Below are 9,551 nucleotides of genomic sequence, written 5' to 3'. Positions count from 1 at the left end.
GTATACAGGTGATTCGTTGCGTGTAAAAGCTATTTACATACGGAATCATCGCCTTACATTATAATTGAGTTATAATTAATTGACTGTAACTTGCAACAATAGTTGTTGTGGCCGTAACATACGTTTATTATATATAGTTATAGTACAATACATACAAAGTCGTCATAAAAATCCGCATTTTACCTCGAATACTGGACCGGCAAGTATATTGTGTTCGTTTCCGTTTTAAAACGTTCTTACTTCTAAGGACAGTGCGCGAAAAGGGTTTGTTAGAATAGAATGGAATTAATGGTAAAAACGTAGGCCTAATGCCTACGCTTCATGGTCAGGTGTTGTGTTTAATTTAAAAGAAAATTTCATTTGTCAGGAGATCACATCATCAAAAGCTACAAACAAAAATAATCAACATGCTTCGTGCATCGTCACAATGATCCCTTTTGAATTTTGTGGTCAAGCGTCAAATCAGAGCAAAACTTTCGGGTGAGCTTATGGGAAATGGTTTATTCCGGGAGATTTAGAAACATAAGAAATACGTAGGAGAGCATGCTTCCCTTCCTTCAATACCAAGCTCGAAGGGGCCGGCTTCTCAACGCAGAGTGAAGAGCTTAGTTCTTCAACGTCCCTTGACTTCAAATTGAGAAATCGGAATCGCCACCGGAATCGGAACCGAACTACGTGTAAAATTAAAAATAATAATGGATGGGGCCCTAAAGCCCTAAATAAACATTCCAGCTGAACACATCGGAAACTTTAAGAAACTAAAAACTGATATTCGAAATGCGGAGCCCGCTCAAGCGCAGCCGGATTCCTTAATAATATATAACCTATCTGTAAGTGATTAAATGGTAATGTGTCGCATTTAGTTTTTAGTGGGGTCGGACTGTGCTCCACGTCAGATGATTCGGTTGACCAGCGGCATCTTGCGCCTGTTGTAGTTGGGCGGGTGCTGCTGCTGGCTCTGGAGCTGCAGGGAGGCCGGCTGGGTGACCTGTTGCACCTTCACCTTCTGGCCGTACTGCTGCTCCAGCTCGCCAGCCGGACCGATGGCGTAGTTGATGTCCACGCGTGCCCTCTTGGAGGGCGGCAGCTGGTAGCCGTCGTTGGCGTTCAGGTCAGCGGGATTCAGCTCGATGATGTTCGGGGCTTGAGTGCTGGCGATCAGGCGCCGGACCGACTCCTTGTCGTCCTCGATGTCGATGGCATCGTACAGTTCGTCCACCTGAAACAGAAAACGGAAACTTAGCCATCTCCACTACGATCTTTGTGCAAAAAGAGCTTACCTCAATCTCGAAGTCACCGCCTCTCTGAACGAGCAGCTCGTGGTCTATGGGCAGCTGATTCGCCTTGGACTCGCCCACGGATTGGAACTCGTTCAGCATCTGCTCCTCATCATCGTCCTCCTCCTCGACTTCTTCCTCGTCCTCCTCCACCAGCATGGCGTCCACCAGGGTGTCCTCGAACTCGTGCTCCTCCAAATCGGACGACTCCTCGATCTCCGACTGCGAATCCATTTCCACGTCCGAGTCAGCCGAGCCGTGCTTCATCTCCCCCCTCTCCAAAGACTCCAGATGCTGGGGATAGACCATGGCCACCCGAATGGCTGCCGGGTCCTTGCGCGACCACTTCTGCACCTCCTCGTCCATCTTCGAAATGCGCTCGGGATTCATGGCCCAGCGACACCCCTTCCTTTGGTTGCCGTTAGTGACGGGCCTCTCGATCTTCTCGAAGCACTTGTTCAGAGACAAGTTGTGGCGCACACTGTTCTTCCAGCCACTGGGGGCGTTCTCGAAGTAGGGGAAGTGCTGGCACAGGAAGCTGTAGATCTCCGAGACCGGCAGCGACCCGGCCCGGGAGTTCTTCAGGGCCAAAGCAATCAGGCAGGAGTAGGAGTAAGCGGGCTTGGGAAAGGCGCTGCCCACAGGCGGCAGCTTGACCTTCTGCTGCAGCGGCTTCACCAGGCCACCTCCCCCCGATCCGTTGCAGTTGTTATTCGCAATGTTGACCAGGTTGCTCACGTTTCCGAGCGGGGAAGCGGCCGAGGAGGAGGTCGAGGACAGGGACGACGGGGATCCCAGGCTGTAGCTCTGCATTTGGTGGTGCGGCGAGTTGGCCGCCGAAGCAATGCTCTTTGGTGTCGTGGTGCTCATCTGCTGCAGTCCCCCGCGTTTGGCCGCCTCTTTGAGATTCGCCGTCGAAGACGCAGACGAGCTGCTGCCACCTCCGGGCGACTTCGCGCAGGAGGTCTGCTTGAGCTTCTGGTAAGCCGCACTGTTGGCGAAGGTGAGACCCCCGATTCCAGGTGCCAGCTTGATGGTGTTGGTGCCTCCGTTGGCCGAGGTGAGCAGTGAGGAGGGGGCCTTGGCGTCCACGCTGGTGGGCACTGGACTAGACTGGACCTTGCGCAGTTCGCCGGCCAGATCCTTGCGAACTGCATCCACGGCCGACGAGTTGCGGCGCTGCAGCACCGAATTGGTGGCCATGGTGGCCGGGGCCGTGCTGCCCGTTCCCGTGATGACGGATATCTGCTTGGGGATGTGGGCCATCACCTGTTCGCGTCGCAGGGAGCCGGCGCTGACCTTCATCTGGGCGGGCGAGAAGGTCAGGTGCGACTTGGGCTGATCCCGCTCGGCGGACGGCGAAGACGGCACACCCGTCCCGGCCCGTCCCTGGAAAGATGTGGAGGATTTGTTGCGCTTCGGCGATCCCAGCCCCGATCCGCAGGCGGAGGTTATCAGGGGCATCACCGATATGGGGTTCACGCAGGCGCCCAGGTCGGCGTAGTAGTCTGTGTTGGACCAGAAGCTGGCCGAGGAGCCCATCCACTTGGCTGTGGGGGAGGCGTGGAGGGCGCTGCTGGTCAGGAAGTTTGCGTTGGCGTTGTAGGAGACGCCGCTGGCGCTGCTGCTGTTGTTGTTGATTGCCGATATGGCCTCCAGGGCGTGATCCAGGGACGAGGTGAGGTCACTGCTGGAAGTGCCCACCACGTTGGCGATCTCGGCGCGGATGTCCACGTTCAGCATTTCCTGCATCGAGTCGGAGACGTAGAAGTCCAGCGAGGGTCCAGCGCAGTCCTGCAATCGAAAAGGACACATAGTTTAGTAATCCTTCAGGATATGGTTGAACTTCTTAGTGACTCAAGGATATTTCTTCTAGAAGAGTTTCTACATGAGGGAGAGAAGGTAATCCCGAATGCCTCACATCCTGAATACTGTACAGAAAGGCGGAACAACAAAACAAACCAAAAGATAAACAAAATTTTACAAACATGTTCCTGAATCCCAGAATTTTCCCGCTTCCAGACCTTTCTGAGGAAATCCGGGAGAAGGATGGCATTCCCCTGCTCTACACTTATACGCTATAGGAACCCTATATAGGAATACATATATGAACGTGATTGTGATTAAATCTGTAACATAAGTCGCTCCCATATGAATCTGAATCCGAATCTGGGGCCGAATCTGATATCCCCGTGCAGGCAGATACGTAAATATGTATCCATGGGATACGAGGTGGTGTGCTTGTGTGCGGGGATCGTATAGGTTTTCATTTTCTATACGAGACAGCAACAACACAAACAACAACAAGACGAGGCCCGAGAAAAACAACAATAATAAATGAGGGACCACAGGAGCAGGAGACCACGGAGCCGACCGAGGTCGAAACCTGTTTTTACGCGCCAAGGCAGGCAGGCAGCAGAAAAAGGGAAAAAAAGTCAGAAACTCAGACAGCAGACGCCCAAGGATAGGAAAAGGGAAAAGCAGGGCATGTGGGAACGGACACTTTCTGGTTGCAGCCCGACGAAAACAACTCATGTTGCAAGTTGCAGCAACAGAACCGCCGACGATAAACAAAGTGGCAGCAAGTCGTTACTTTGCGAACTAAAAGCGAAAGCATAATTCTTAAGTTTCACGGCAGAGAACTATTAGTATTATTCAATTTTTTATTAACCCTAACTCAATACTAACTGCAGCTAAGAGTATCATTTTGGAAGGACCTATTAGAGGCTCCCAAACTGGTCTTCAAACCGCTTAAACGAAACCGAAAAATGGGCAGAAGGCCAAGCCACACATAGCAGCAGCCGCCAAACCGGATATCAGGAAAACTGAAAGTTTTACGCAATGAGTCCGAGGACCCACTCGCCAGTATGGGGCGCAGTGGCGGAAAGGGGAGCAACAACTGGCATGATTCACGGATGATTCACCCATTAGTACCAGAGTCCACTGAGACTAGCTTTATTTGAAATAAATACTTTGATATTTTCAGTATTTGTAACGACAAAAATAAATATATATATATATTTTATTTATTTATAAATTTAAGTTATTTTATTTACAGGGTATCTTATGGGCGACCCGATTAGAACTTCTGTTAACTTCAAAAATAAGGCAGGCTCAACGAAAAAGGGGAATCGCGTACAGACCATGTACGAGTACATACTAACATCTGTACCATTTACAGAGAGAGCGGGATGGAGCTGAGAGAGCGGGAGAGGAGAGTGAGAGAGAGCCAAAGAGGGGTGGCGAACATAGAACGCGGCACATAACAGAGCTGTCGCAGCGAAGTTTCGGCCCGTACAGTAGGCGACAAAACATGCGGCGAGTTCGCCGGCTGAGAACAGAAAATAAAGTGATGAAGCGGCAACAGAAACAGCAACAGTGGGCAAAAACAGCAAAAACAAAAGCAACAACAGCCGCACTCAGCCGCAAAGCGGAGTAGGCAGAAAAAGTAGTAGTTAGTAGTAGCTCCTGGGCTCTGCGCTCCACAGGACTTGGGCAGCTGTTATAAAAGGCGCGTACTGTTAGATACATGGCAGAGCGAGACACAAGATAGTCCCAATGTCAAGGTGTCCTTGAAGCGGCGTAACTCGGAGCACCGCCTGAACTGACCTGACCCCAAAAATGGGGGGCGAGGGCGGGTGACAGGACTTTTTCATGTTTTTATTATGCGGCGACGCCGAAAAATCGATGGCCAGGAGCATATACACACAAAGGATGATACAGAGCCCGCCACACGAGAGTGATAAGTTGCATAATTTAGCAGGATACCATAAATTGGTGCAGGCGCATACTCGGGGGGAGTCCTTTTATCGCATTGTATGTGGGAGTGGGAGTCGGAGTGGGAACTGGGGGCACCCTTCCATGTGTCTGGGCCAGTTGGAAAAGGGGTACATACAATACATACTCTTCCCCAGCAAGAGTGGAATGTGGAGGCTGGTGGGGATTCTGTGTTTTGTCATTCGGGAGTTCAAGTGCCTCCCCAGTGCCACTTTCCTCCATTCAGCATTTAAATCTTAAATGCATTACAATGGTGGGGTTTCTATTCTATCGAGAGACAGGAAGTGCCTCTATTCCTGAATCAGTTTCCGCCTCACAATTGATGCCCATTTGATGGCACATTGTTTCTGAACAGTTTCCCCAGTGCATCCCCGACATGAGGCCTCCTGGCCAGGCACAATCCACGGCAGGTGTCTGGCCGGCCGATAAGCGGTTGAACGTCAGGCCAGCCTGGGCCTGCAATTGTTGCGCTTCGAAGGCAGCTGGCCATCTCCTGGATTCGGAGGAGCAGCTGGCGCTCCTCGGGAGTTTCTTCCAATCGATCTGCCTACTGAGTTACAATTAATATTGTTCCTCTTTCATTTTTACAAAAACATTAGTTCCTGGTCCTAGGTTGCCTAATCCACTTTCTACCCCCTTCTTCTAATTGTTGATTCAATTTCACAGGGATTTCATGGCAATGTGTAGAACACAACCCTTTTACCCTTTAACCCTCTGCCCTTGCCAGCTCATCCACCTCCGCCGCCATTAATTGAGCATTAGAGCCGATCTGGGACGACATATGATATGATAGTGCCCACCAATCCTGCCCAGAGTTTCGCCCCAGCTCCTATTAGCATAGGCAAGCAGCTCCCCGGACTCGCCCTCTGGGCTGCGATAACCTTTCCGAGTGCCCTCAGTTGCGAGTTGCCAGTTGCGAGTTTCCAGTTGAAATTGAAATTGGAAGTGGAAGGGGCGGCGGCACAGGAAGAAGGCAGCTGCAACTCGGGGGTTGATAGTACTGACTGTTGCTTGTACTGACGATACAGTGAAGTGTCGTACAGTGGAACTCCAGCCGCTCGACAGGTTTTCAGAAATAACAAAATATTTACCTTTTTTAATTGATTTTTTGCTCATCAATCGCAGGGAATCTGAAGCCAAAAAGGTTTGAAATTTTGAGTAGCACAAGTCCCACTCTTCACTGTACTCGTGGCATGTTTACGATTGCAGTTGCCAACGGAAAGCACACTTCCTGGCTCTAATTGGCTCGCTGAGGGACCTCCGGTACGGGCAGTTTCCCATTTCGCACCTTTTCCTTCATCGGAGGGAAAACTCTGGGTCTGGGGGCGGGGGGTTGTCGAATTCCAATTCCTTAAAAAATCAGACACTTCTTCATGCGGCGCTCAGAAGAGAAAGGACGAAAATCCATAACAAGACAACAAGGCCATCAACCCGCCCTCCTTTCCCCATTTTTTTTTTCAGAGAATTGCCACAAAAAATTGTGGAAAAATGGTGCCGAAATAAAAATGCATCGAACAGGCAAGCAAAGTTGGCAGCAAGCGCTCGCTGGACGGCCATCAAGGATTAAAGCCACTGCCAGGACATGTTGGCAAAAGTTCGACAAGGCCTACATGCCGCCTGGCCCCTTTCCGCCCCGCTGCTCAGTTTCAGTTTCAGTTCCAGGCCCAGTTGCAGCTGCAGCTGCGCCCATTGACCTTTTTAAGTTGTGCAACGAAGCAAGGAGTTGGCAGGACAGCCGGGCAGGGCAGGGCAGGGGAACTACGGCTCTCGGCAGGATTCGTCGGCGCTGCAATTGTTTTCCAGCAAATCATTCATTCTTCGCAGCCACATCTGCTCCTTTCTTTGCATTACATCTCCGCTGCTTTCACCCGAAGATGACACACAAAAAGCAGTCGAAGAAACCCGGGAGGAAGGAATGCAAGACAAAGGAGGAGGAACCCTCCGAGCTCAGAGCTCAGGCCCAGGTAGACACATTTCAGCTCCTTGAGGTCATGAGCGCCCGTTTGTAAATTACTTTATGGTGCAATAAAAGTCGTAGCTGGAATACCCTGGCCCTGTACCAGTACCTACTCCCAATATTCCTGCCGATGTATCCTCGTAAATCGCTTTTAAATCTCTGGGTTAGCGGGAAGTCCCTGGCTTATTTGGTCCACCAAGGCGGATATAATCATCTGCTCTTCAAGAACCTCCAGGAGCAGAAAACCAGAAACCTGAATGTTTAAATTTAGGCTGAAATTCATTAAGAAAGTGGGGATTTCTGGACTAATTGGTGGGAGTTCCTAATCCCTTCCCCCGAAAACCAATGTATCTTTGCAGTCACTCGCTGTGTGTCATACATGCTGGGAAGTATCTCAGAGGTGTGTGTGTCTGTGCGATGGGGCCGTGAGAAAATCTATGCGGCATACAGCTGGGCGCCCATAAAGCCAGACAAGTGGCTGCCCCGCCTGGCCACCCCGTCCTCCGCCACTCGTGTGCACTTTGGGGTAGGTGAGGGTGGAATCCGGCCGAAAAACGCCAGCTCTGGCTCTGGCCCTGTCCCACGGAGAGCCCGTTGAACTTCGGAGTGGTTCTTTGTTGGTTTTTGCTGGCTTTGGCTTTGGCTTTGGTCTTGTTTTCGTTCGAATGCCCCTTTGAAAGCTGTAGCTGTGCGGGGAAGCTTTCGCCTCGCAGTTGCCATCTTCGAGATAAACGTTCATTTGCTAGCTCGTTTGTTTCGTTTCAGTTTCGGTTTCGGTTTCGGTTTCTTTGTTCCCCTGCCGGCACACACACGTCCCAGTGGAGCTCGTGTGTGTGTGCGGAGTTCGCATGTTGCAGCTATCAGGCGCCCATGCTTTCCGGGCAGAGACAGAGGCTTCCACCAACCGAACTGCACCACCAACTCATGGCCAGAGGCCCAGCTCCTGGCCAAAAAACATGAATATGCTGCGACGGCCGGGCCGGCTTGAATAGCGGCCTGGCCGAAAAGATCCAATGGTTCGAGGTGAACGCTTGGCCTTCAACAAGTTTAAAACGCAAAAGCCGCAGCAGAGGCCCCAAGAATCGACACTCGAGTACACACAGACAGTCGGGGCCGAAATATTAGTACTGCCAGAACTGGCACTAGAACGTCTTAGAAAGAACTCTTCCCCGAACAAATAGGGCTTCCTGGAACCTCAGACTTCGAACAAAAACAAGTCCTAATTTTAATTTCAAATCCGCAACTTTAGGACAAGTTGCAGCGGACTAACAGCTCCGACTAACAGCGAGCCGGCCTGTTAAAGCCAAGTTATAACCCGGCGCCCACCATAAACCCGGCCGGCCAGCGAGGCTACTTCCTTCTACATGCCGGAGAATCATTATCGTCTTTGTTCCGGTTGTAGGCCCTCCGCCCCACCCCCGGCCGGCGCTCGTCCATTAATCATTGAGCGAAAAGGCAATTTCAAAGCTTAACGATCAAAAGTAAACACAGACGCTCCAGCACCAGCACCAGCACCAGCACCACCAGCGCGGCGAAGGCGAATTCAGATTCAAAATTGTACGTTAGCTCCGTCGCGGCGAAGAGCGGGATGGCATGAGGTTCCCCGTTTTCGCCGCACGTATGGGGAGCAGTGGAGAGTTTGGGGACAGTGGGGACTTGGGGGAAATGGAAATACTAGGAAAAGAGAACCGAGCTGCTTTGTCGACGCGAAGCGAACGTTAAAATTTGAAATCCGCCGATAAAGAGTGAGTCTGTGTGCGTGTGTGTGTGAGCGCATGCGATGGTGTGCACGTGTATGTGTGCCGGCAAATGTGCAAAATGTTATTAAGCTGTTGCCTCCTCTCGTCCGCCGTGCGCCGTCCGCCGGCCTCCGCCGTTCGCGAATTGAACAAACAGCAGAACTTACCGCATATTTGCTGGATATTCCCTCGTATATGTTGCTGGAAAAGTCCTCGAGCTCAAACATTTTGAATTGATTTCTGTTTTCGTCTGGGCCGAACTTTGTTTTGGTCGATTTCGCCTCGCACTCCTTCGCTAAACCGTTGCACAGCCTCAGTGGCGAAACAAGAGACCGTTCTCACGTCGACTCTGAATTGGAGGGCTATCCTGGCGTATATTGTATCCTGGCGCCTATTCCTGGCACGACCGGCACATAGTGTCTGGTGTCGCGTAAATTCTTCTCGGAGCGCGAAAATTCACGGAACAACAATAACAATCGAAATCAAAAACCCGCGACCAATTCTGCTCCGAACCACGACCGTCTGAATTCAATTGTGAATTGAACTTAGGGTTGGCGTACTGGGGTTGCCAGGGACGTCGAAAACAAGATTTTTTCCTGGTATTTTTTCGGTATTTTTGATGCCAATGCTGCCTTGGAAAAAATATCGATGTTTTTATCGATATGAGAGGAAAATAAAAAACGTAATTTTGAATTTGAATTTAAAATATTGGAGAAAATGTTAAACCTTAAAAATCGTTACTTAACATCAAGCAAAAGAAACACAAGGTATAATAACGTTAAACTTTATTTTTTTATCACT

At 50.5% G+C, this 9,551-nt stretch overlaps 1 protein-coding gene across 2 annotated transcripts; it reads right to left on the bottom strand.

The window, feature by feature from the left end:
• Positions 1 to 481: 481 nt before the first annotated feature.
• LOC6500312 lies at positions 482 to 9,318 on the bottom strand. 2 transcript variants are annotated; one of them, XM_001952912.3, is made up of 3 exons: positions 8,918 to 9,318; positions 1,281 to 3,071; positions 482 to 1,219 (listed from the first exon to the last, which is right to left on the bottom strand). In XM_001952912.3, exons 1-3 carry the CDS (start codon positions 8,975 to 8,977, stop codon positions 893 to 895), a joined length of 2,178 nt encoding a protein of 725 aa, XP_001952947.1. In that variant the 5' UTR covers positions 8,978 to 9,318; the 3' UTR covers positions 482 to 892. The 2 variants fall into 2 exon arrangements, with proteins under 2 accessions (XP_001952947.1, XP_032309413.1); XM_032453522.1 differs by lacking the exon at positions 8,918 to 9,318 and adding an exon at positions 3,966 to 3,998.
• Between the last annotated feature and the right edge of the window lie 233 nt (positions 9,319 to 9,551).

This window comes from Drosophila ananassae, chromosome 2L (assembly GCF_017639315.1).
Source record: "Drosophila ananassae strain 14024-0371.13 chromosome 2L, ASM1763931v2, whole genome shotgun sequence".
Lineage (NCBI taxonomy): Eukaryota > Metazoa > Arthropoda > Insecta > Diptera > Drosophilidae > Drosophila > Drosophila ananassae.
This window is presented reverse-complemented; position numbering and strand designations above follow the sequence as displayed.

Coding starts and splice junctions, on each gene's coding strand:
- LOC6500312 (XM_001952912.3), bottom strand. CDS start 8,977: ATGTTTGAGCTCGAGGACTTTTCCAGCAACATATACGAGGGAATATCC. Junction 3,072..8,917: donor GAATATCCAGCAAATATGCG/GTAAGTTCTGCT, acceptor TTTCGATTGCAG/GACTGCGCTGGACCCTCGCT. Junction 1,220..1,280: donor GCGGTGACTTCGAGATTGAG/GTAAGCTCTTTT, acceptor TTTCTGTTTCAG/GTGGACGAACTGTACGATGC.